At 47.6% G+C, this 25476-nt stretch overlaps 1 protein-coding gene across 2 annotated transcripts; it reads left to right on the forward strand.

The window, feature by feature from the left end:
* The first annotated feature begins 1361 nt into the window (after positions 1-1361).
* Mov10 (Mov10 RNA helicase) lies at positions 1362-25364 on the forward strand. 2 transcript variants are annotated; one of them, XM_071618206.1, is made up of 22 exons: positions 1648-1724; positions 12729-12869; positions 13954-14109; positions 14581-14784; positions 15043-15278; positions 15478-15736; positions 17235-17369; positions 18035-18203; positions 18950-19104; positions 19370-19546; positions 19665-19812; positions 20382-20540; positions 20739-20842; positions 20984-21081; positions 21173-21389; positions 22582-22699; positions 22904-23095; positions 23307-23381; positions 24265-24390; positions 24473-24561; positions 24831-24952; positions 25039-25364. In XM_071618206.1, the coding sequence occupies exons 4-22, from the start codon at positions 14612-14614 to the stop codon at positions 25128-25130; spliced, it is 2844 nt and encodes a 947-aa protein (XP_071474307.1). In that variant the 5' UTR covers positions 1648-1724; positions 12729-12869; positions 13954-14109; positions 14581-14611; the 3' UTR covers positions 25131-25364. The 2 variants fall into 2 exon arrangements, with proteins under 2 accessions (XP_071474306.1, XP_071474307.1); XM_071618205.1 differs by lacking the exons at positions 12729-12869; positions 13954-14109 and adding an exon at positions 1362-1404 and having other exon boundaries at positions 1523-1724.
* The last annotated feature ends 112 nt before the right edge of the window (positions 25365-25476 follow it).

A 25476-nucleotide genomic window follows, 5' to 3' on the forward strand; every position in this document is an offset into this window, starting at 1 on the left:
CACCATCTGTACTCCTCTGAGGCTTCATTGGGTAGTTGGGGGAGGGAAAAAAAAGGGTAAAATCTTTGGCTGTGCTCCTAGTTTTTTCCTCTACTTTGCATAATCGATTTCTACAACATAACGTTTCCCCCTGCTTAATCTTCCTCATCCTTGTAGCTTTGATTCTCACTGACATTGCATTTGCTAAAGCCTGTTATTCCTTATTCCTGGCTTTCCTATTCTGTTGGCCTGGAAGAAGGTACAGGGTTAGCCCAGCTGGAGAATGACTTGGGTTCTGGACATTTCCTCACACTAGGTTTGATTATGTGGCCTCCTATGGAGAACTACTTGAGAACAACACAAGCTGTGATGTATTTGGAACTTCTTTTTTTAAAAATATTTATTTATTTATTTTTCGGTGGACACAACATCTTTGTTTGTATTGTGGTGCTGAGGATGGAACCCGGGCTGCACGCATGCCAGGCGAGCGCACTACTGCTTGAGCCACATCCCCAGCCCTGGAACTTCTTTATGATGTATTTGTATATTTGATTTAATTTTTATATAATTATCTTTATCCCATCCTGCTGTGGGTTTCTGTTATTTCTTTCTGGAGGATAAACACGCAAAAGGCTTGTTATATTTGTTTTGGTGGTAGCTCCACCCCTTTATTCGTCTAAACAGTTTCTTTTCCTGGTACTGATGCTGTTGCTGTTAACCATTTATTGCCTAACATAACAGTACCTTGCTCTCAGGGACCTAATTTTATTTTGATGACTGGGGCAACCCTTACTTAAATACTACTAACAATTAAAGAGCAATACAGACTGGAGTGTAATTAAGTGCCCAAATATGTGGCTCAAGGATAAGAATCACCAGCCTTTCAACCAGCCTGTGCGGTGAAGAAAATGACTGTTCCTCCTGGCAGAACCCCTTGTCTCTCTCTCCCACATATACACACCTTTATCTCAGAGACTCCTAGTTCTTTCACCCCAAACTTCTTTGACTCATGCCTTCCTCCTTGCATCTGAGCCCGAGCAGGGAATATGGGGGAGGGGGGCGTGACGCCCGCTTGGCTGGCGTGCTGGTTTATGTCTCTGCCAGTCTGGGGGAGGTGCTGGATGAGCTGCCCTAGTCCAGCTGCAGCCGACCCAGGTCCCAATCCCTGCTCTTTGCTCTTCTGCTTTTCAATAAGTCCTGAGGCTCTGGAGGGTGGGCGTGGGAGTAACCCTAGCAGAGGTTCAGAGGCCCTCCTGGGCAGTTTTGGGGGCCCTTGGCGATGGCCACGTTCTGATACTGGCAGGAAGCCAGGGGAGGGAGCTTGGGGTAAGGGGAGGGCCCTGAGGGAGGGGTCAGACTCCTTAGGAAAGAGTTAATGCGAAGAGGGGGAGGGGATAGGACGGAGAGACCGAAGGGAAGGCTCAGGTAGGGAAAGAACGGCGGAGGGAAGCCTGGTGGGGGAAAGGGAGCTTACAGGAGCAGGGGGTCAGAGGTAGGGGGATTCCCCCTTCTGCACCCTCATCGCAGGGCCCCCAACTTCCAGCCGCGGCGGCGACTTTCAGTTTCATTTCCACGGACCCTCCTGCCTGGGCCGCAGCCGCCGCCGCGATGCCCAGTAAGTTCAGCTGCCGGCAGCTCCGGGAGACGGGCCAGTGTTTCGAGAGTTTCCTAGTCGTTCGAGGACTGGACATGGAGACAGATCGCGAGCGGCTGCGAACCATTTATAACCGCGACTTCAAGATCAGGTACGGGCCGACGCACCCCCGGCCCCGAATCGTGGGCCCCGCGCGCCGCCAAGACCCCCACGGGGTCCAGCCTGCCCGCAGCCGGGCGCGGAGGACGCAGCTCCCTGCGGCTCAGGCCCGTCCTGGGGCGGCGCAGACCTCCCTCCTGCGCCTTGCCCACGCCCCGCCAGCGCCGCCCGGAGCCCGCCCGTTCCGCACGGGCCGGGCCCCTGCGCGGAGTCCCCGCGGAGAACCTCCCGGGCAGCCCGCCCCCTCCCCCGGGACCGGGCCCAGAACGGGGTCCCGTGCCCACGCGCTGCTAGCGGGGCCGGGGACAGTGCTCGCGGTGGGGGAGGGGCGCCTGCCTAGGGGCCCAGCGTCGCGGGAGCGCGAGGAAGGCGCTGTCTGGCTGCGCGGGCTTGGCGGCACCGCCACCCGAGTGTTGAGGGGCTGCGGTCCCGGGGGTCCGCTGTCTGGGAGACCCAAAGTAGGAGGGAAAATCTCAGGGAGCCCTGGAAAGAGAAAAGGGGACAAACTACGTAGGCACCAAACCTCCATTAGCACCTGTGGCTTCTCCATGGAGACCAGGGCCAGGGACAGCCTGCTAGAGGCCCCTTTTACCCTGTGGCTTAAAGGTATTTGGTCTCCTTTTCCTGTTACCACCCAAGTGAAAATCAAAGAGACTTCTGTCAAACCATAGAATTGTGTTTCCAAAACACCTCTATCAACAGGCTGCTGCCTTGGGCAGAAAACCAAGAAACAGTTTAACAGGGATGCGTATGAAGAATTGTACAAATAAATACGGGAATGGGAATGGGGGCTTAAGAACAGATCTCCTGAAAAAGACTGCGTTGTAGCCGACCAAAAGGCCAAGATGGGTGAGATACGGCTGCCATGGTTTTGTGCAGGTCTTAGACTGACTTAATAGGAATATGGTTTGGGGTGGGGGAGGAGGTAGGGATTCATATTGACCAAATAGATCATATCTGGAATATCGTTTTTCATAATCGATGTCACGTTTTTAGAGGAATATTAATGGGTGTGGGCACCATCTGAGGAAGGGGCAAAAATGACAAGGACTGCTGCATGCCCTCATAGGGTGTTAGGCACTTTAGGGATTATAAAGAAGAAAAAATACGCAATCCCAAGGGGAGCAATAAAGGCTGTGATATGCATATAATATCAACGTATGCAATATGCTATGCTATGTGATAAAATTAAAAGAATGATAATAGAGATAGTAAAAGGCTGGAGGCCAGGCGCTTTGGGCCACACCTGTAATTCCAGCAACTCGGCAGGCTGAGGCAAGATGATGGCAATTTTGAGGCTAGCCTCAGCAAGTTACTGGCTCAAAAAATAAAAAGAACTGGGGATGTAGGAGAAAAACTCCCCTGGGTTCAATCCTCAGTACAAAAAGAAAAGAAAAGAAAGAAAGCAATTACCTTTGGATCACTTCATATCAATACTTTCTATACATGAATTAGTCTGTTTCCACGAAGTACAACATGGCTTTACACACAGGTCAGCTACTTCTTTGGCAATAGGACTGTTGCAGGATGGGAGAGAGATCCGATCTCATCTTCAAACACTGCAAGCACAGCTGGGGATTTATAGTCAATGAGCAGATGAAGGGGTCAGGGTATAGGAATTTACCAAGAGGAAACATGAAGAGTTGGGGGGGGGGGAATCTTGCTAAAATGACCTATAGGATTCTTATCAAAGGCAGACCAAATACTTACATATCAAAGGTGGAGAATAAGGAACTGATCATCATCTGTGAAGTGTGATCTTATATCAAGTGTGAGAGAATTCTCACTCAGCCAACTTAGACTTGTTGCTAAAACTGAGATAGTCTAGAAGAGGGTTCAGAGGAGCCTGGCTGTCATTTCATCAAGGAGAGTCTTTGTCACTCTAAACTGAAGATAGACAATATGTTTCACTATAGGGAGAAAACCAGCTCTGTTGGATTGCACACTGAAAACCATGGATGGGTGAATTGGGGGATTTTTTTTTTTAAAGTAATTTTTAGGCTTTTGTTGTTGCTGCTGAGATGGGGTCTCAATTCAGGCTGGCCTCATACTTCTGGGCTTAAGCCATTCTCCTGCCTTTAGCCTCCTAAATAGCTGAGACTACCACGAGCGCTATTTATTTATTTTGCAGTGCTTAGGGTAGAATCCAGGGCCCTCCTGCTTTGCTCTTCCTCTCAGTGACATATTGTATGCACCTGTTTTTTATGCAAATAAGATAGTACTCCCTTTAAATATTAGAATGTGATGTAGATGGTGGCAATGACCTTGGACTTGAAGGATAGATAAAATTTCAGTACATTGTACATCGAGGAGGAGGGGGAGGAGGTTCATATCCTATTATAAGACCCAGTCAAAGAAACAGAAACGTTTGCCCTAAAAAGAGAAAAAACAGGACAATATTCAATATTCTTGAATATTTTATAGACTGTCAGAGGGAAGAATGTTATTCTCCTTTGTCACTCCAAAAGGCAAAAATAGACCTTGTAGACCTTCCCTTCCTGCCCACCAGGAGGGGAGATTTCTGTTGTGATTAAAGAGAACTTTCCTACTCATTTTTTTTAAATATTTATTTTTTAGTTTTAGGTGGACACGATTGTCTTTATTTTTTATTTTTATGTGATGTTGAGGATCGAACCCATCCCGCACATGCCAGGAAAGCGCGCCACCGCTTGAGCCACATTCCCAGCCCTTCTACTCATTTTTTTATTTATTTCATTTGGCCTGGGGATTGAACCCAGGGGTGCTTTACCACTGAGCTGTGTCCCCAGCTCTTTTTTTATTTTTTGAGACAGGATCTTGTTGAATTGCTGAGGCTGGCCTTGAACTTGCAGTCTTCCTGCCTAAGCCTCCTGAGCCACTGGGATTACAGGCAAGCCCTCTGCCTGACTTCAGATTTTTCTATCTTTGAGCATATTTGCATCTGCCTTCAGTTCTCAGCATAGAGTTTGAATATAGTAGTTGCTCAGTAAATGCTTACAGAATCCAATTGAATTAGTAGAGTTGATCTACAGGAGAATAGGCAAGAGGGAATAGTATGTCACCATTGTCAGTAATTCTAGGGACATTGCAACACACTCCAACTAGGTTACTTTATGGTGTCATGAAATGCTCTTCTCTCAACTCTTTCCTTTTCCAGTCTCTTCTCATTCATGTAGCAAATGTAGTTAATAAAGCTCTACTATTTGTGTGTGCCTTGGTTTCTGTCTCCAAAGTTGTAATCTAGTAGGGATTGTCAGATGTCCAGACAAATGCAATATAGTACTAAAGTGCAAGTATGGTGTTTAGGTAGCTGGAGTTCTATTCTGGCTTTGCTACACAGTGGTTGCATTTGGTTTTGAACATTTATCTAATCTTCCATCTCCCAAATTTTAAGAATATGTACAATAATGCCTTTCTCTCAAGGGTTACCTGAGGCCAAAAGGAGCTATCGTTTGCTTAGCATTGCATTCCTAGCATATTGCACGGGCTTTGTAAGTAGCAGCCCTTCTTGGTACAGTGATGATTTAGGAGTCTTTTGTACGGAGTAAGGACTGATGCCTCAAAAGGTTTCTGAGATAAGATGATTCTTACTTTAGGCTCATTTTTTTCAAGAAATATTGGCCTAGTGCCTCCTATGAGCAAAGCAAAACTGCCCAGTACCAGAGATATACAGAAGGAATCTGTTTATGGAAAGGGGTAGCAGTTAAACAGATAAGTTTATATATGTACACACACACACACACACAAACACACAAGTTGTAGGTGGACACAGTACCTTTATTTTATTTTTATGTGGTCTTGAGGATAGAACCCAGTGCCTCGCGCACCAGACGAGTACTCTACCACTGAGCTACAACCCCAGGTAACTCTTTAATTGCTGACATAATGAGTGCTTGTAAGAAAAAGTCCAGTGTGCATTGAGAGTGTATGATAACTTGGAGACCTGATTTGGTCCAGGAATTAGAAGTTTCTGGGAGATAGTGATTTTGGAGCAGATTTTTTTTCTTCCTTTTGGTACTAGGGAGTGAACCCAGGGACACTTACCCACTGAGCCAAAATCCCAGCTCTTCTTATATTTGATTTTGAGACAGGGTCTCACAGAGTTTCTTAGGGCCACACTAAGGCTGGCCTTGAACTTGCAATCTTCCTGCCTCAGCCTCCAGAGCCACGGGGATTACTGATTGGATCAGAATCTTAAAGGATTAAAAGGCATTAACAGATTCAAGAGGCAAGAAAGGAGCATTCCAGACAGAGGGAACTACACCTTCAAAGTCTTGGGGTGACCTCGGGAGAACCTGCTAACGTGAAACCAGATGGAGGCAGAAGCTGGATGGATGTGCAAGATTTTCGTTTGTTTTGTTTTTAATCTTAACAAAGTTTCAGAGTAGAAGACTAACAAAGTAGGATTTTAGAAAGATCATCTGGTTTCTGGTGTGGATGGTGCCTTGGTGCTTGGATCTCTAGCCACAGTAAAAAGTACATTTTACTGGGGCTGGAGTTGTGGCTCAGTGATAGAAAGAACGCTTGCCTAGCATGCATGAGGCACTAGGTTCAATCCTCAGCACCACATAAAAATAAACTAAAGATATTGTATCCACCTAAAAATAAAAAAAATAATTTTAAAAAAGTACATTTTACTTTGGGGCCAAGTGTATACCACTTTCACAAAACAGTATGTGATCGTGAAATAATACATAGCCTCACTCCCTGCCCTCTGGTATTTTTATTCTATTTTATCTTAGTTTTATACAAATCCTGGTCTAGCTGGTGTGGTGGCACACACCTATAATCCCAGCAATTTGGGAGTCTAAAGCAGGAGGATCACAAGTTTGAGGCCAGCCTGGGCAGTTTAGTGAGGTCCTAAGCAACTTAGCCAGACCCTGTCTCAATAAGAAGAGATGAGGATGTAGCTCAGTGGTAAAGTGCTCCGTGGTTTCATCCCCAGGATAAGAAAAAATCCTGGTCTTGAACATTAATGAAGGAAGCAACTCGGAGTTTGTAAAACATGCAACTGGATATCCATTTATTTTCACTTCCAAATCTGATATTACATTCTGAAATAACCATTCCTGTAGCTTTTGGCCTTTTCTGAACTGGGTCTAAAAAGATCAGTCATCGTTCAAGCAACAAACTGTAGGGGCCAAGGACAGAACAAGGAAGACTAAGGATGTCCACAAGGGCAGGAAATTCTGCAGAGGTGCACAATGATCCAAGTTGCTGAGAACAGCTGAAGTACCACTAAGGGTGGGTTGACTAGAGGCCTGACAGGGTATAAGAGTCTGTACCTCAATTTCTTCCTCTTTAAAATTGAGTGATGATAGTTGCTACTTCAAAGGAACATTGTGAAGATTAAATGAGATAATGGAGAAAAACAAAACATGAAGATGAAAGAAGAAAAGGAGGTAATGCATACAGGTACTTAGAACAACATACAGTAAGACCTCAATAAAGTTTTCTGTTGCTGGTCACAGTGGTGTGCACCTATAATCCTAGCCGCTCGGGAGGCTGAAGCAGAAGGATCAGCCTGGAGGCCGGCCAGGGCAACTTAGTGAAACTCTGTCTCAAAATACAAAAGGACTGGGAATGTAGGTGCTTGGTAAAGTGTCCCTGGGTTCAATCTCCAGGACCCAAAAAAAAGTTTTCTGTTCATGAGGAGGAGGAGGATGTTGTATTTGTTTACCGTTGTTACCATGGAAGATCTGAGTGTGCCTTATGAAAGGGCGGCTCAGGAAGCTGAGGCAGGAGAATCTGGAGTTCAAAGCCAGCCTCAGCAACAGTGAGGTGCTAAGCAACTCAGTGAGACCCTGTCTCTAAATCACATACAAAATAGGGCTGGGGATATGGCTCAGTGGTTGAATGCCCCTGAGTTCAATTCCCAGTCCAAAAAAAAAAAAAAAGGTTAGGTTTAATTTTGTAGAGTGTGGAGTTGTGAATTGGGAAAAGAAATGATTGGATTTGTGTTTGATGATCCTGCCTATTTAGATGATGGGTCAGAGAAGGGATGCGAAGCCAGAGGTAAAGAGAACAGTCAAGAAGTCCTCAAAAAAAAAAAAAAAAAAAAAAAAAAAAAGAGCAAAGGATATGAGCAGGCAGTTTGCAAAAGAAATACAAATGACTGATAGGCAGAAGGAAAGATCATTGACTATATTAGTGATAGAGAAATACAGATTTAAGCTACCAATTTTTGTTATCAGAATGTACAAAATTTTAAAAATTGAAAATTTCTGGATTAGGGACTTGGAAAAGGGCATTCTCAAACTCTTGTTAGAACAGAAATTTGTACAACCTGTTTAGAGGGCATCTTGGTAGAACTTATTATCTGAGTTGTAAAGTCTCTTTGACTCAGGAGTTATACTTCAAGGAATTTGTCGGTTATATTTGCCTGTAAGTACAAGGATTTTTGTGCAAGGATAATGATTGTAACGTTTTGAAAATCCAAAAATTAGAGGCAGCTTAACTGTGTATTACTGCAGAAATAAATACATCACATGCGTTTATATCCTGCTCTCCTCTGCAGCTGTTCAAAAGAACCAAGAGCCTCTAAAGGGCGTGGTCATGGAAGGGCACCATTGTGGTGGAAGTCTTCTGCAGAATAGTATAGTAGATGTATAATCTTATTGTGTGTGTGTGTGTGTGTGTGTGTGTAAAAAAATCTGTTTATATATGTATACAAAAAATGAAATTTGTTTGATTTACCTCTCAGTTAAGCAAGCAGTTGGCAGTGAGGGGATCAAGGCCTTTATCATTTTATCTTAGGCATTTGTCCTGTTTAAATGTGTTGTTTTAACACTTTTGGTGACTGACCTTTCATTTTTCTCTTTATGCATTCATACTATTTTACACCTATGATCCTCATATATGCTTTTTATTGTGGGCCTCTCAGCATCTTACATCCCATTTCCATTTCCACATTCTACTCTACACTCAGGTAGTATCAACCAGGGTATATTTTTTTTTTTGGTCGTTGTTTTTATTAAAAAGGGATTATAGGGTTGGGGTTGTGGCTCTGGGGTAGAGTGTTTGCCCAGTATGCAGGTCTGGGTATGGTCCCAGCACTACCAAATAAATAAATAAGATAGAATAAAAAGGGATTATGTGATGCATATTTTCAGCATCTCACTTTGCTTTTCTTCTCTCTCTTTTTTTCCTGGTACTGGGGATTGAACCCAGAGCCTTGCACGTGTGTATTCTACCACTACACTACATCCTCAGCCCTTTTTAAAAATTTTATTTTGAAGCAGGGTCTCGCTAAATTGCCTAGGCAGACTTGAACTTGCAATCTTTCTGCCTCAGTCTCCTAGTAGCTGGGGCTACAGGGTTATAGGCACAAGCCTCACTTTTAATTAGCATTTTACATGTCTGCTTATCAATCTATCCCTCTATCTTAGTCTTTCATGATGCATTTCTAAGTAATTTATAACTGTAATTTTCCCCTTAACACATAGGCATGATTATCATTGAGAGTTCAAATTTTATTATGGTTCCCTCCCTGCTTCCCCGCCCCTCTTTTTTTTTTTTTTTTTTGGTGGTGGGATTGAACCCAGAGGCTCTGGCTAAGTTGCTTAGGGTCTTGTTGAGTTGCCCAGGCTGGCCTTGAACTTGGGATCCTTCTGCCTCAGCTTCCTGAGCCTCGGGGATTACAGGTGTGCACCATCATGCCCATCAGGGTTCTTCTTTTTTATTTTAAATTGTAGTGCTGGGGTTCAAAGGCAAGGCCACAGGCATGCTATACAAGTACTCTACCACTGAGCTACCTTTTTTCTTTTTAGTAAAATTTACATTCAGCGAAGTGGACAGAGTTTGCAAACTCATAGAATGTAACACTTAAATCCCCCAGGTGGAGATGCAGAGCATCTGGTCACCCCAGAAGGTCCCTCGTATCCTTTCCTAGTCAGTCTTCACTTTTACCCACCCAGAGGCAACCCTTGCTCTGATTTTTCCCACTAGGGAACTTCATATAGTAGAATCTTATACTTTGTACTCTTTTGTATAAGGCATCTTGCACTCAGCATAATATTTTTTTGTTGTTATCCAATTTCATTGTCTGAATCACCAGGTGGTTTGTTTTATTTATTTATTTATTTTAGTTGTAGATGAACACAATATCTTTATTTATTTATTTTATGTGGTGCTGAGGTTAGAACCCCGTGCCTTACATGTGAGAGGCAAGCGCTCTAGGGCTAAGGCACAACCCCAGCCCCTAAGGGTAATATTTTTGAGATTCACCATGATGTGTGTAGCAGTAGTTCCTTTTCTCACTGAGTTCCATTGAATGAATATAAATGAGTTTTGTATTGTGTATCTGTTCCTATTTCTGCCTTTTTTTTTTTTTGAGGTTATTTTTAATCAAGCTGCTATGAACATCTTGAACAAATAAAATTGTTTTGTGGACATAAATTATAATTTCTTTTGGAGATAGATGTAGGAGCAGAATTAATGAGTCATACAGGGTAGGTATATGTTTAGTTTTCAGGAAACCATCATAAACCATCATATCTTTCTCCAAAGTGATTGTACCATTTGGCATGCCAACCAACAGTGCAGTGGGAGTCCCAGTTGCCTTGTCAGTGTTTGCTGTTGATGTCCTTTAAAGTTTTAGCTGTGTGACTGGTTCTGATGCATTCTTTATAATGACTGCATAATATTCCGCAGAGTGAGTGTTTACAGGTTAGTCAGCCATCATTACATTGATGGACATTTGTTTCATTTCCAGTTGTGAAAATAAATGTGAATGACTTCAGTATCCCTGTGCATGTGGTCTTACCCATTGATATTTTTCTTTCCGTGGGATACTTTCCTAGGAATGGGTTCTGGGTCTTAAGAATACCTGTATTTTTTGTTTTTGCTTTGTCTTTAATCTAGTTTTTTAATAGGATACCTGTATTTTATTTTATTTACCTGGGGTGCCCTCAAACCCTTGGGCTTCAGTGATCTTCTTCCCTCAAGGTTAGGAATAACTGGGACTATAGGTGCTGCGCATGCGTGGCTAGGATCCCTGTATTTTCATTGATCATAAATGTTTCCATAGTACTGCCCCAAAAAAGCTCATAATACTTTACATTTCTACCAGCAGTGTATCAGTTCACTTTTCCATAAACCATAATAGCAATCAATATTAGAACTGTTTTTCTTTTTTATCAGCCTAATAGGAATAAAACAAGATCTCATTTTTATTTTATTTTTATTTTCATTTCTCTATAATTGGGGCATATTCATACTCTTTTGGTCACCTAGATTTGTTCTTCAAATTAAATATTCGATTTTTCTATGGAATTGCTCATCTTGTCAGTTTGTAAACTAAACTTAACCCTTTGTCAACTGCATTTCAAGTACTTTTTGGTGTTTATCTGTTGAATTTGTTTATATTACATTTTCTTTTCATTGCTGGAGATGGAACCCAGACTCTTGTGCACTAGGCAAGTGCTCTACCACTGAGCTACACCCTTAGCCCCTTTTTATCCTACTTCTTGCCATACAAAATATTTTTTAATAGTAAAAAATGTTTGTTTGTTTGGAGGGTAGTGGGGATTGAACTTTAGTGTCTGGCTAAAAATGTGTATTTTTTAATAAATTTAAAAACCGAGGTTTTCAGTCTTGGCTAGAAAGTTATCCCTAGAAATCTAGGTGACTAGATGTATGTAACACAAAGTGTGGGGGTTTCAACAGATGCGCCTGTAATCTCAGCAGCTCAAGAGGCTAAGGCAGGAAGGCCACAAGTTCAAAGCCAGCAACTTAGTGAGGCCCTAAGCAATTTAGTGAGACCTTGTCTCAAAATAAAAAGGGCTAGGGATATGGTTTAGTGGTTAAGCCTTCTTGGTAAACGCCCCCCCCCCAAAAAAAAAAAAAAGAAAACAATAATATTAAGTTTGTGATTTAAAAAAATAATAATAATGGCTATCACTTTATACCAGGGATAAATTAATTTGAGTAGGAGTAACAGAAAATTATTTGAAAAGTATTTAAGGGCTCACATCGATAGTAGAAGTTGAGTTGCAAAGATGAGTTCTGTACACCTCTGTGCACATGCAGAAATTTCCAAAAATAGATTTCACATTAAAATTTCAATTTTGTCTTCTCCCCAAAGCCAGAAGATCAGATCATCTTGGGCCTCTGTCCTCTGCTGGCCTCATGGTGGCTGGGGGTGGGGAGCAGTTGTCCCCTGTAGGGTGGGCATGCTCTTCCCATTTTGTTCAGTCCCACAAAGCCCCCTTTTCTCCCAGCACTGACCGAGGAGCCCAAAGCCACATTTCAAAGTGCCTGCACTGTTGTTCTCTTACACCACAGTTATGAGAGACATATAGTCATTCCTACAGGAATGATTCAGAAATGGGACTGCAGACGCTGTGGGTTGGGGCTATGGGTGTTAAGATACCTGGCTTTTGTAAGCATTTTAGTTTGTGCCCCAACCCATGAACCTGGTGATTAAAAGACTCAGGACCCCTGGGTAAAGTTCCTGATGGTCTCTAGATTCCAGTCCTTTTATTACTGAACCCCTCATTTGGACCTGACACCTGATTTTGAGAAATTTCCTGATTCTCCTGCCTCTCTTGAGGGTTTCTTCTGTTTTCCCTTCCTTCCTGGGAAGATCCCGAACACTTCCTGGGTCATAAGTACCACCTGAGGACTCCCTAACATTAGGCACTGACCCTGACTTTGGCCTGAATTCTCAGTTTCTGACTCATGGAGGCAGAGCTGCCTTTGGACCAGAGGAATCTCAAACCCAGCATGTCCAAATCCAAATGTCCTGGTCCGTTCCTCCACCACCTCCTCCTACTGTCTTTGCCTCCTGTCTCAGGGATGTTTCCCAAAGCCAAGCCATTGATCTGGGTATCCTAGACTCCTTCCTCTTCCCAGCCTCTATTCTCCCTCCTGGTAGTTACCAAATTCTGCTAATTGACATTCTAAATCTGATGGATCTGGCCCCCTCTTCTGTTCCTATCACTACCTTGTTCAGGCCTTTGTTCTTTTAACCAGACAATTGCAATGGCCTCCTTCTAACTGGTCTCCCTGCCTACAGTCTTGCCTCCAGCAAATCCATCCTCCAATCCTGATGCCAGAGTGATCTGAAATGCAAATATGATCTTGCCACTCCCCTGCTTAAAACCCACCAACTGCAGTGGTTCTGTAACCGCAGGGTAGCCTCTGACAAGGGCCGAAAGTAAGTTGTTACTACTCCTACTACTGCCACTATTAGTACTACTGTTACTACTAATACAAATACTAATAATAGTAGCTAACATTTATTGATCATTTTCCATTATGCTTTCAAATGATTATCTTTTTAAAACAAATTATAGCCAATTCAAAGTTTTCTGAATGATACTGCTCTCATTTGCCTGGGGTGAAGGAGAGGGGCAGAGTTACAGGCAGGGGGCACCAGGGAACTGTTCCTAGCCATCAGCAATCTTATCATATGCCCTAGAAAGTGACCATGCTAATTTAGCTTCAAGAGTTAATAGGGATTACCATAATTCTTAGGAATGAAGATTTGCTCTCCATCCCTACAAATATCAAGGAAGGGTGTCAGTCGCCTGGATCTTGAACGTGTCCATCAAGTACGCCACACGTGGGAGTGTCCTTGGGCTCCTGGGGGTGCCAGAAAAGGGGAGTGAAGAACTGCTGGCATTCAGGGTCAAAAATGCTTGATCTGGTCCCTGCCTACCTCTGCTGCCTCCTGCCACTCCCCTCGCACTTCTCACTTTAGTGCAACCAAACTGTATGTGATACTAATCATCACTCACTGTTACTGAGGTCTCCTATGTGCCAGGTGCTGGGCTAAGTGGCTTGCCGCAATGCTACTATCTTGGGTGAGGCTCACACCAACCTTTAAAAGAAGCAAGCCTTGCTATTCCCATTTCATAACGGAGGGAAGTGAGGCTCCCAGAGATGCAGTAACGGCCCAGGTAGCGAGGTCACACCCCTCACCTTGACTCACTGTGCCCTCCCTCTTTTGCCTGGGTAGTGCCCATTCATCTTTGGGAGACCTGTCTCCTCCCCTAGGCTGCCCTGGGAGCCTCAGAGGCTGCACTGCGGTCACACACTGGAATCTCTGGATTCAGTCTGAGTGCTTCTCAAGGCAGGGTTTGGGCCTCTTGCATCTTGGAACCCCCAGCATCTAGCACAGTGCCTGGCACCTAAAAGACCTCTGTAAGTGCTTGTTGAGTTGACTAAACTGAATTCCAGGCGCTGAACCTCGAGGTCATTGTCCTGCTGACCAGTTTTCCCTGTCTTCACCTCTCTAGGCACAAAGCTATCTGATCTCTGGAGAAGGACCCTTTTCCTTCCTGCTTGGGTCCCACCTGCACCCTTTGACTTCCGGTTGAAACTGCTGTCTCATCAACCACCCTGCCCACACTCTGGACATCTCTACTCTCTCTCATCCCCTCTCTCACCCACAGGCAGGACCCCATATCTACTCCTCTCAATCAACTTATTTGGCTCCCCATTGGCCTTAACTCTTTCCACTGGTTTTGTTGTTGTTGTTGTTTGGGGTTTTTTCCCTGTCCCAAAGTTCGCTCCCCACCCCCACCCTCCAAAAAAAGTCTGTTTCTTTCTGTCTCTTCACTAAGTCCTCCCAATCAACAGCCCAGGGTGGGGTTTTCTCCTCAGAAGTGCATAATCTACAACGTGCTATTTAAACCAGTTTTATTTTGCCTTGGGAAGTCCCATTGCCTTGCCTGAAGACATTAAAAATTTCTCCTGTCCCCAGCCTGAATCTCTCTGTCCCTGAGCCCCAGCCTGCTCTGCGGCAGAGCTGGTGTGTCCAGGACAGAGTGACCCTCAGAGGCCCTTGCCCCACCCTCCCCCACCACCACCCGTCCCCTGGCCCTGCCTTCCCCTCACTTCCCAGTCTCCTCTGCTTCTGGCAGCTTTGGGACCCCCGCCCCTGGCTTCTCCTCCATGCTGTATGGAATGAAGATTGCAAATCTGGCCTACGTCACCAAGACTCGGGTCAGGTTCTTCAAACTGGACCGCTGGACTGACTCGCGGCTCCCAGAAAAGAGGAGAATGAAGCTGAGCTCAGATATCAGCAAGCACCACAAGTCACTGCTAGCCAAGATCTTTTATGACAGGTGTGTGTCCGTGTGTGTGTGTTTGTTCGTGCACACACACTTGCTTGTGAGGAGTGCTCAGGGCATGGGGGAAGGGGCTGTCTAGCCAAGAAAAGAGTAGTTTGCTCAGGTGGTGGGGAGGCCCCTTCCTTAAGGACTGGGGGAAGCAGGTCGGGGGCTTGGCTGCGGGTGGGAACACGGCTGGCACTCTCCCCAGGGCATCCCCCAGTCCAGGCCGCTCCTTTCCTGGCCCCCACCCTTGACTCCCACTCTCCCCAGGGCTGAGTATCTTCACGGGAAGCATGGGGTGGACGTGGAAGTCCAGGGGCCCCATGAAGCACGAGATGGGCAGCTCCTTATCCGCCTGGATTTGAACCGCAAGGAGGTGCTGACCCTGAGGCTCCGGAACGGAGGAAACAAACCTGTTACCCTCACTCACCTCTTCCCACTCTGCCGGACACCCCAGTTTGCCTTCTACTATGGTGACCAGGAGCTGCCCTGCCCACTAGGCCCCGGTGAGTAGCTTTCCAAAGGGAAGAACTCTGTTGGGCAGGGCTTGTCCTAGCAGGGCTGCAGCTTTGGAGCACACACTATGGCTGTCCAGTGGTCTCCTCTCGGGATGGGGCCGCTTGGGGGAGTGTCGGGGTCAGCATGTTGGTGGGAGGGTCCCTGCCTTCCCTCCCCCCTCCCATTCACTCAGCCTTCTCCCTGCAGGTGAATGCTATGAGCTGCATGTGCACTGTAAGACCAGCTTTGTGGGCTACTTCCCAGCCACGGTGCTCTGGGAGCTGCTGGGACCTGGGGAGTCGGGGTCAGAAGGAGCTGGCACTTTCTACATTGCCCGCTTCTTGGCTGCCGTCGCCCACAGCCCTCTGGCTGCACAATTGAAGCCCACCACTCCCTTCAAGCGCACCCGGATCACTGGAAACCCTGTGTTGACCAGCCGGATAGAGGAAGGAGAGAGACCTGACCTGTAAGCCCTCCCTCCAGGCCTGTCTGGGCTTGGCATGTCCTGATCACAACAGTGTGGGCCCTTGGGAAAAGCCCAGAGCTGGGATCCAGGGGCCCCTTTACTGCTGTAGGTTATTTCCTCCTCTGGGCTCAGAAACTTTTTCTGCCTAGGAAGCAAATTGCAGGAGAGTAGCATGTCCAAGGACAGTATGAAAACATTTTTTTTAAGAAGTATTTTCACTGTGTAATGAATTATTAGGCAGCCCATTATAGACTGTCACACCTCTCTCTCTCTCTCTCTCTCTCATAGCATTGGGGATCAAAACCATGCATGCAAAGCCCATGTTCTACCCAGCCCCCTCTCTTCTCTTTTTAAATTAAAAAATATATGTATATGGGTGGTACTGGGAATTGAAATCAGGGACACTTTACCATTGAGCTATAGCCCCAGTCCTTTTTGAGACAGGGTCTTGCTAAGTTGCTGAGACTGGCCTTGAACTTTTGATCCTTCTGTCTCAGCTTCCTGAGGTGCTGGGATTATTGGCATGCACCAAAGCACCCAGATCTCTCTTTTTTAAAACAGCTTTACTGAAATAATTCACATATCATACAGGTCAGTTATTTTTTTTTTTAGTATGTTCACAGATATGTGCAACCATCGTTACAGTCAGTTTTAGAACATTTTATTACACCAAAGAAGAGATCCAATACCCTTTAGCTACCACCCTTTTATCACTCACCCACCTGCTCAGCCCTTAGCAGCCACTCACTTTATCTCTGTCTCCATAAATTTCCCTATGCTGGACATGTCACGTGGCGAGTGGACTCGTGTGTAAACATCTTTTTGACATAGCTAGCTAGTTACAAAATACTATGTAATAGGACCTTCACAGTTAGATCATTGTTCACTTTTTGTTAACAATATATAGGTGCCAGGTGCAATGGCACATGCCTATAATCCCAGTGACTTAGGAGACTGAGGCAGAAGAATTACAAGTTTGAAGCCAGCCTCAGCAACTTTGTGAGGCCCTAAGCAACTTACTGAGACCCTGTTTCAAAACCAAAATTAAAAAGGGATGGCTGGGGATGTGGCTGAGTGGTAAAGTGCCGCTGGGTTCAATTTCTGGTACCCCAAAACAAAAACTATATATATATATACACACACATAATATAAATTAAACTGGAAGCCTGCATACCCCCCAAAATTAACATTGGCTGTCCCAGGATGGTAAAAATGTTATTTATTATAATTTTTTGCCAGATTCTTCTTTAATAATGAAAATGTATTATAAATAATATTTTTTAAATATTCCAAGTATTGGGCTTTCCAAAAATGGTCCAGCCTTGGACCGAGCAGCCCCATAAGCTAGTGAGCTTCATGTCCTTGGGCAGAGGCTGCCAACCACCCTTTGGCAATGGCATCACAGAGGTCCTTGTGCATCCTCCACGGAGGGGCATTCCTAGAGTCTTGAAGGTGACAAGTTCAATGTTTATGACAGCTTTTCCCCCCACTTTTGCAGCGCTAAAGGCTATGACTTGAAGCTAAGTATGGCACTGGGGACCTACTACCCACCCCCACGCCTCAGGCAGCTGCTCCCCATCCTTCTTCAGGGAACAAGTATCTTCACTGCCCCAAAGGAGATTGCTGAGATCAAGTAAGTGCCTCCCCTCTGCACCCCACTCCCGCCTTCTCTCCCCCTGCTGGCCTCTGCCTGTTGCTCTGGATGTCTGTCCGGCCTCCCAGGCTCTATTCGTTCACCCTCGTTGAGCATGCCCACTTGCCAGGTGCTGTTCCAGATGGGCCTTGCCCGTTCTGGTGGGGAACAGTGAGCACTGATCATTTCTTTTAAAACATTTATCTTGTACATTCCATATTGTGGTGAGTGCTTTGAAGAACTCAATGCAAAAGTAAAACCAAAGCAGGACAAGGGGATGAATTGGTGATGTTTTACAGAGAGCAGTCAGTCCTGGCCTCTTTGAGGAGGTGACATTTGAACAGAGAATGACATTTGAATGAGGTTAGGGTGTGAGTCATGGAAGGAGGATCTGGGGGAGAATGTTTCCGCCATAAGATCTACCGCGGATACTCAAGTCAGGTCTGAGGTTGGGGCAAGGACATCGGAGGAAGCAAGAGTTGGGGCTCCCTTCTTCAAGGCCTCTGACCCCATCCATTTCTCTGTCCTTCTGGTCTTCTGTGCTTCCTAGTGTGCTCCTAGTTGCAGAGCTTCGAATGGGAGAGGGTAGATGCTCCTGGTCATGGGAGTGCTTGACCTGTCCCTTTCCTGCCCTTCCCACTTCATCCACCAACCATCACTGCCAGGGCCCAGCTGGAGACAGCCCTGAAGTGGAGGAACTATGAGGTGAAACTCCGACTGCTGCTGCACCTGGAGGAGCTGCAGATGGAGCACGACATCCGGCACTATGACCTGGAATCGGTGCCCATGACCTGGGACCCCGTGGACCAGAACCCCAGGCTGCTCACACTGGAGGTTGGGGCTCAGATCAGGTGCAGGGAGGGCGGCCTCAAGTCAGCCAACCTCTATAGGCCATTCCTAAATACAGGGCAAATCTAGAAGAAGGATGAAATGGTTCCTGTCCCAGAGGGGTCAGCAAGGGGTAGGGTGGGCATCCTTTGCCCAAAATGGTGTCAGAGCAGGACATTGGGGTTTTAATCTAGACTTTGCTACTACTGGCTGTGTGACCTTGGGCAAGATCCTTGCTTTCTCTGAGCCATAGGTCCCTTATCTAAAAAACATAGAGCTGGACTGGATAATTCTTAGGGCCCTTTCTAGCTCACAGATTTTGAATGTGTGCACCTTAGACCAGAATTACCCACGAGAATGAATTTCTGCACACAAATGCAGGTGGGAAGAGAGAACAAGGATGATCAGGGCAAGATGACTGCAGGAGATGAGTTTTAACAAGATTTTAAAGGCAGAGTAGAACTGAGCTGGTGAGAGGGCAGCTGAGTAGAGTGGGAAGCGGCTGCCAGGCCCCAAGCTAGCACCCTGGAGTTCTGCACCTGTGAGCAGCTTGGGAAGGTTGTCTCCTTCCTCTCGCCACAACTCCTGTCTGGTGGGAGAGGAAGGGGAACAGGGAAAACGCAGCTCTCCGAGTCTTGGGTTAGAAGGCCAGAGCCTCAGTTTTCGTCCCTCAGAAGTCTGGAGAGCCTGGGGGTTGGGTCCTTCAGTGACCATCCTTGGGACAGAAGCTTGCTTACGTTCACACCCTGTAGGTTCCCGGTGTGACCGAGAGCCGCCCCTCAGTGCTGCGGGGGGACCACCTGTTTGCCCTTCTGTCCTCTGAGACACACCAGGAGGACCCCATCACCTACAAGGGCTTCGTGCACAAGGTGGAACTGGACCGTGTCAAACTGAGCTTTTCCATGAGGTGGGTGTTGGGGAACCCTTCTTCAGTCTTCTCCTCAGGCCAGGGGAGAAGAGAGGCTTTCTCCTAAGATGCGTGGATCCCAAGCACAGGGCAGGGGCTTTTCTTCTAGGGGACTCTGAGCCACCTCAGCAGCTGCCTTTCCTAGGGAGCTTTTATGGAGGCCTTGGAAAGAAGGAGTGGAGCAGAGGGAGGTGGAGGGAGGTCCTGGCTTTTTGCTGCCTGGCCCACCTAACTGGACCTCCTCTACCTTTCTCCCTATCCAAAGCCTCCTGAGCCGATTTGTGGATGGGCTGACCTTCAAGGTGAACTTCACCTTCAACCGCCAGCCCCTGCGGGTCCAGCATCGGGCCCTGGAACTGACAGGGCGCTGGCTGCTGTGGCCCATGCTTTTTCCTGTGGCCTCCCGTGGGGTCCCGCTGCTGCCCTCAGATGTGAAGCTCAAGTGAGACTGAGGGCAGGGGACTCCAGGGCTGGTTGGAGTGTGGGGGTTGGGGATGGAGTCCTAGAGGCCTCTGGGAGGCTGGATAAGTTGAAGTTGGGATTCCCGGCCTCCCTGCCAGGCTGTATGACCGGAGTCTGGAGTCAAACCCAGAGCAGCTGCAGGCCATGAAGCACATTGTTATGGGCACCACACGTCCAGCCCCCTACATCATCTTTGGGCCTCCAGGCACTGGCAAGACTGTCACATTAGTGGAGGCCATTAAGCAGGTGAGGCTTGAGTATAAACCTGGGACCTATATCCTTGACTCTCCCAGATGGAGTGGTTATCCCCAAATTCTGATTTCCTTCAGCTCCCTGAAAGTTCTTGCTTCTCAGCAGCCATCAAAAGGAGGTGGGGAGGGCTGGGGCTGTAGCTCAGTGGCAGAGCACTTGCCTAGCATGGGTGAGGCACTGGGTTCAATCCTTAGCATCACATAAAAATAAATGGATAAAATAAAGGCATTCTGTCCATCTACAACTATAAAATTTTTTTTTAAAAGGTGAGGAGCTAGAGTCAGTGTGGCTGTTGAGCACTGTTGTGTAGGTTGGGCACTTGGAGTGTAGGTGTGGCTCTTGGAGTGAGTGACCTTTTGCATTTCGGTCTTCATAGACTTGTGTGTTTATTACAGTTGTTGTCCCACGTCAAAGTGCTAATTGGACTAGCAGGGCTCCGGGATAGAACTTGCCTTTTATATCACTGCCTCCCTTGGCTGTGGGAGGCAGACGCTCCACTGCCCCAGTGTGAGTCACCAGAGTTCAGGAAGCTGCTTCCCACACTCTGCCTGTCCACATCTCAGGTGGTGAAGCACTTGCCCGAAGCTCACATCCTAGCCTGCGCTCCGTCCAACTCGGGTGCTGACCTTCTCTGTCAGCGGCTCCGGGTCCACCTGCCCAGCTCCATCTACCGCCTTCTAGCCCCCAGCAGGGACATCCGCATGGTACCTGAAGACATTAAGGTAAGGGAAGTGCAGAGGGTCAAGGGATGGCAGATGCCTGGGAGTCTCTAAGGACAAACCAGAAAACTAGGGAGACTTGGGTGGGTGAGAACCCTCCCTGGGCCTCAGTTTCCTTGTCTATAAAGTGGCCCAATGCCAGAGTGAGGGTGGGCATGGGTAGAGCCAAGCTGATGCCTCGTGTTGCTTCCCAATCCACAGCCCTACTGTAACTGGGATGCGAAAAAGGGGGAGTATGTGTTTCCTGCCAAGAAGGAACTGCAGGAATACCGCGTCTTAATTACCACTCTCATCACGGCCAGCAGGTGGGGACTGTGTGTGTAAATAAAAGGGTAGTGGGCTGGGAAGATGGGGAAGGGTTCTCAGTGGGTGAGGTGAGGGACCAGATTGGGTGAGCATTCAGTTGGGTGCCTGGGGATGACCCTGCCTGGCCTGACACCTCCCAGGTTGGTGTCGGCCCAGTTTCCCATCGATCACTTCACACACATCTTCATCGACGAGGCTGGCCACTGCATGGAACCTGAGAGTCTGGTGGCCATAGCAGGTGAGGGGCTCAGGGTGGGCTGCAGGTGCGCCACCCTGCATGGGGAGGTCCCACCACTTACCTTTCTCCTCATACCACCCTTGCCTTCTAGGACTGATGGAAGTTAAGGAAACAGGCAATCCAGGAGGGCAGCTGGTGCTGGCTGGAGACCCGCGACAGCTGGGACCTGTGCTGCGCTCCCCACTGACACAGAAGTATGGGCTGGGGTACTCGCTGCTGGAACGGCTGCTCACCTACAATGCCCTGTACAAGAAGGGTCCCGATGGCTATGACCCTCAGTTCATAACCAAGCTGCTACGCAACTACAGGTATCCCCACACCCTCATCTCCCTCTGCTGCTAGATAGCCCGTGCCTTCACACCCTCTGCGCCCCAGCAGGAGGCTCTGGTCTGCATTCCTGGTGCTCAGCGCCTCTGTGATACAGAAAGGACTCTAGACTGGAAGGTCGGAGGCCTCCTTTAGCTAGTGGTTTCATTCTGGACTAGTGAGATTATCTAGATGTGGGGGTGGTCAGACACCAGGATGTGCCTGATAACTGTCTCAGATGGCATTTCCAGGCAATCCAAGGAGAAATGAGAAAATGAATAGTTTTTCATAAACATATTATCATTCAAATTAGAGGGCTAGGCAGGGTTGTTTGTTTTGCAGTGGTGGGGATTGAACCCAGGCTCTCACACTGCTAGGCAAAAATTCTACCACTGAGTTACATTCCCAGCCCTGTTTTGTTTTGTTTTTTTAAGAGTCTCTTTGTTGCCCAGGCTGGCCTCAGGCAGTCCTCCTGCCTCGGCCTCCTGAATAGCTAGCTGGACCTACAAGCACACAGAACCACACCCTGTTTATATACTTCTTTTACTGAATAAGTTTAGACATTAAAAATGCTTGGATGAGTACCAGATAGGACAGTTGCAGAAAGGAAATGTTATTGTGTCGTTACTTCTTTTATTTTGGGATTTAACATATTATCTCAAATAAAGGTGATAGGAAGTGATACATTGTTTTTGTACTGCCCTTCCTGGGCAAAATTGAAAGCTGAGTCCCTAATTTCTTTTTTTTTTTTTTTTTTTGAGGGGTGGGGTGTGCCAGGGATTGAACTGGGCACGTGACCACTGAGCCACATCTCCAGGCGTGTTTTGTATTTTTTAGAGACAGGGTCTCACTGAGTTGCTTAAGTGCCTTGCTTTTTGCTGAGGCTGGCTTTGAACTGGTCATCCTCCTGCCTCTGCCTCCCAGGCCGCTGGGATTATAGGCATGCACCACCATGCCTAGCAAATCTTAGTTTTTAAAAGTAATTTGGAAAAATAATAATAATAATTTCACTGGTCACTGGATCCCTATGGACCCACAAGTTCTGCTTCATGTGGTGTGCAATGCCTGGCAGGAGAGCGTGCAGGAAGCAAGACGGTCATGTGTGGGCCTAAAGCCTGTAAAGCTGGGTCCCCCCAGGGCAGGACAAAAGTAATCCAGGCCTTGGTCTAGCTCTCCTTCCCTCCTGCCTCCCAGGTCCCATCCCACCATCCTGGACATTCCCAACCAACTCTACTATGATGGAGAGCTGCAGGCCTGTGCAGATGTGGTGGATCGAGAGCGCTTCTGCCGCTGGGAGGGTCTGCCTCAACAGGTGAGGCTGGACAGAGCAGGGCTCAGGCCCCCACCCCCATATCTTGACTGTTTACTGAAGGTAGGAAGAGGCTCAGACTGAACACAGGGGTCCCTCCAGTTGTCACCTTGGCCTGAGCTTCCTTATTCCCTGCAAGGGTTTTGGAGTGGGAGGGAAGGGAAGCAGGGAAGTCCAGCTGAGGGTTTCTTCTGACCCTGTGACCAGGGATTTCCCATCATCTTTCATGGTGTGATGGGCAAAGATGAGCGTGAGGGCAATAGCCCATCCTTCTTCAACCCTGAAGAGGCTGCCACGGTGACCTCCTACCTGAAGCTGCTCCTGGCCCCTTCCTCTAAGAAGGGGAAAGCCCGCCTGAGCCCACGAAGTGTTGGAGTCATCTCGCCATACCGGAAGCAGGTCAGGCCCTCAGTTCCCAGCAAGGATGGGTCCTCCCCCAGGTGATACCTCTCGAACAGCCCTGGCCTCTGCTGGCCCTGTATCTCAGAAGAGTGCAGAGGTCAGCCACCTCCTCCCTCTTTGCTCCCCAGCTCCCTGGCCTCCTTCCTGCCTGGTTCCTCTTGAATTGAGGTGACTGCATAAGAGAAAGATGCCTTTCCCTTCCCTCCAGGTGGAAAAAATCCGTTATTGCATCACCAAACTTGACAGGGAGCTTCGGGGACTGGATGACATAAAGGACCTGAAGGTGACACACTACTCCACATTCACTCTCACCTTCTTTGTACCGCTCTTTTTCCCAAATCAGAGACCTCAGTTCCTGTGCCACTGCTTCAGTCTGGCCCATGTCCCTGTCCCACCTCCACTGCCTTGGGACAGAACTGGCTTTCTCCCCAGCCTCTTGCTCCTCAAAGCCCCAGCTTATAGTTCTGGCATGGGATCAGGAAGCCTGCATGTTTAACAAGCTCCCACGTCACTGTGATCAGGGCAGGTTTGAGGTCTTTGCCCTCAGAATGAAGTCCAAATGCCACAGCCTACCCCGCCTGTCATGTGATATTGTTGCCTCATCTCCACCCTCAGTAGCTTACCACTTGCTCTGAGATGGTGATTTGAAGCTCTGAATACAGAGAAAAATCACCTGGAGGGCTTTTAATACTGCCAGGGCCCCTCCCAGCCAATTAACACTGCTATCTGGGGGCAGAGCCAGGGCACTACTATTTTTTACAGCTCCTCTGGTACAAGCCTGAAACCTACTCTTTTGAGATTTGGAGACCTCTGCCTTGGAAAATTCTAATCAGGAGGTCTGGGTTAGGGCCCAAGGTTCTATAGTCTTAACAAGTACTTGCTGATTATCTCCAGGAAAGTTTCAGAAACACTGTTTGTAGTTACTGTGTTCTTTGCAACACTGTTTGCTTTGTTCTGATGGCTTTACAGGTCCGATCCCAGAGCTGGCTTCACTCTTGAGGCTTGTGCTTCCAGAGCATGCCTCCTGTCCCCTGTAGCAGCACTCACCCACTGATCGACAATTGCCCAGTGTACCCTCCTTGCAGCTCAAGCGCCATAGGGCAGATGTTGCCCCTTAGTTCCCCTTGAACCCACCTATTCTCAGGCCCTGCCTCTATCTCTTCTAGGTGGGCTCTGTGGAAGAATTCCAAGGCCAAGAACGCAGCGTGGTCCTCATCTCCACCGTGCGAAGCAGCCAGAGCTTTGTGCAGCTGGATCTGGACTTTAACCTGGGTTTCCTTAAGAACCCCAAGGTTGGAGGGCTCGTGGGTGTGGCAGGAATTCTTCCTTCCTCTGGCCTTTCCTTCCCATGACCCCACCACTTCTTCCTTCCAGAGGTTCAACGTGGCTGTGACCCGGGCCAAAGCTTTGCTCATCATAGTGGGCAACCCCCTTCTCTTGGGCCATGACCCCGACTGGAAAGCGTGAGCATTCCCGCCCTGTAATCCCTCTTGGTGGCCACAAGCCCCAGCTTAGGCAGGTGTATCTTCATTAGTACCTGCTTATGGCTCAATCCTCAGGATCAGTTAATCTTCATAAAACCTCCATCTTATTTGTAAGTGAGCTGACATTCAGAGCTTGAGCAACCAAGGCTCAGATGTGGCAGGACCCAGGCCTGGCCTCCAGCCTGCGCTGGTACTCCTCTCATCCAGGCCTGCACAGCTCTGTGTGCCAATACCTCTGTACCCCACAGATTCCTGGAGTTCTGTAAAGAAAACGGAGGGTATACAGGGTGTCCCTTTCCTGCCAAACTGGACCTACAGAACGGACAGAACTTACTTCAAGATCTGAGCAAGCTCAGCCCCTCTACCTCAGGTATGGCTGGGCCAGGGTGGGCCAGGCAGGGGACAGTGGTGGAAGAGAAGGTAAAGAAGACAAAGCATACCTCCTTTTCTTTCTAGGGCCCCATGGTCACGACTGCCTCCCCCAGGAGCGGGAGAGTGAAGGGGGCCTGTCCCTGCAAGTGGAGCCCGAGTGGAGGAATGAGCTCTGAAGACACAGCTGCCTGCCTTCTCACACCAAGCCAAGCCTTAGCCCGCTGCACCCAACCCTGAACCAGAACCCAGCTGAGCTGCCCCTCTAAGGGACAGGAAGGCTGGGGGAGGGTGTTTACAACCAAGCCATTCCACCCCTTCCCTTGCTGGGGAGAATGACACATCAAGCTGCTAACAATGGGGGAAGGGGGAGGAAGAAAAACTCTGAAAACAAAATCTTGTTCTATGCAAAAGCCTCTTGATCCGTGTCTCCTCAGCTTGGCCCCAGCTTCCTGTGTCCCCAAGCTGACCTGCAAGAGGGTGAGACTGTCACACCCTGTCCAGGGCCACATCTCCTCACAGCCT

This window comes from Marmota flaviventris, chromosome 10 (assembly GCF_047511675.1).
Source record: "Marmota flaviventris isolate mMarFla1 chromosome 10, mMarFla1.hap1, whole genome shotgun sequence".
Lineage (NCBI taxonomy): Eukaryota > Metazoa > Chordata > Mammalia > Rodentia > Sciuridae > Marmota > Marmota flaviventris.

What these genes read in the sequence shown, in the direction of transcription:
- Mov10 (XM_071618205.1), top strand. Translation starts at nt 1,588, where the DNA reads ATGCCCAGTAAGTTCAGCTGCCGGCAGCTCCGGGAGACGGGCCAGTGT. An exon ending in CCCTCAGATGTGAAGCTCAA is followed by an intron (nt 19,547 to 19,664) that starts GTGAGACTGAGG and finishes CCTCCCTGCCAG; the next exon opens with GCTGTATGACCGGAGTCTGG. An exon ending in GCTCAGCCCCTCTACCTCAG is followed by an intron (nt 24,953 to 25,038) that starts GTATGGCTGGGC and finishes TTTTCTTTCTAG; the next exon opens with GGCCCCATGGTCACGACTGC.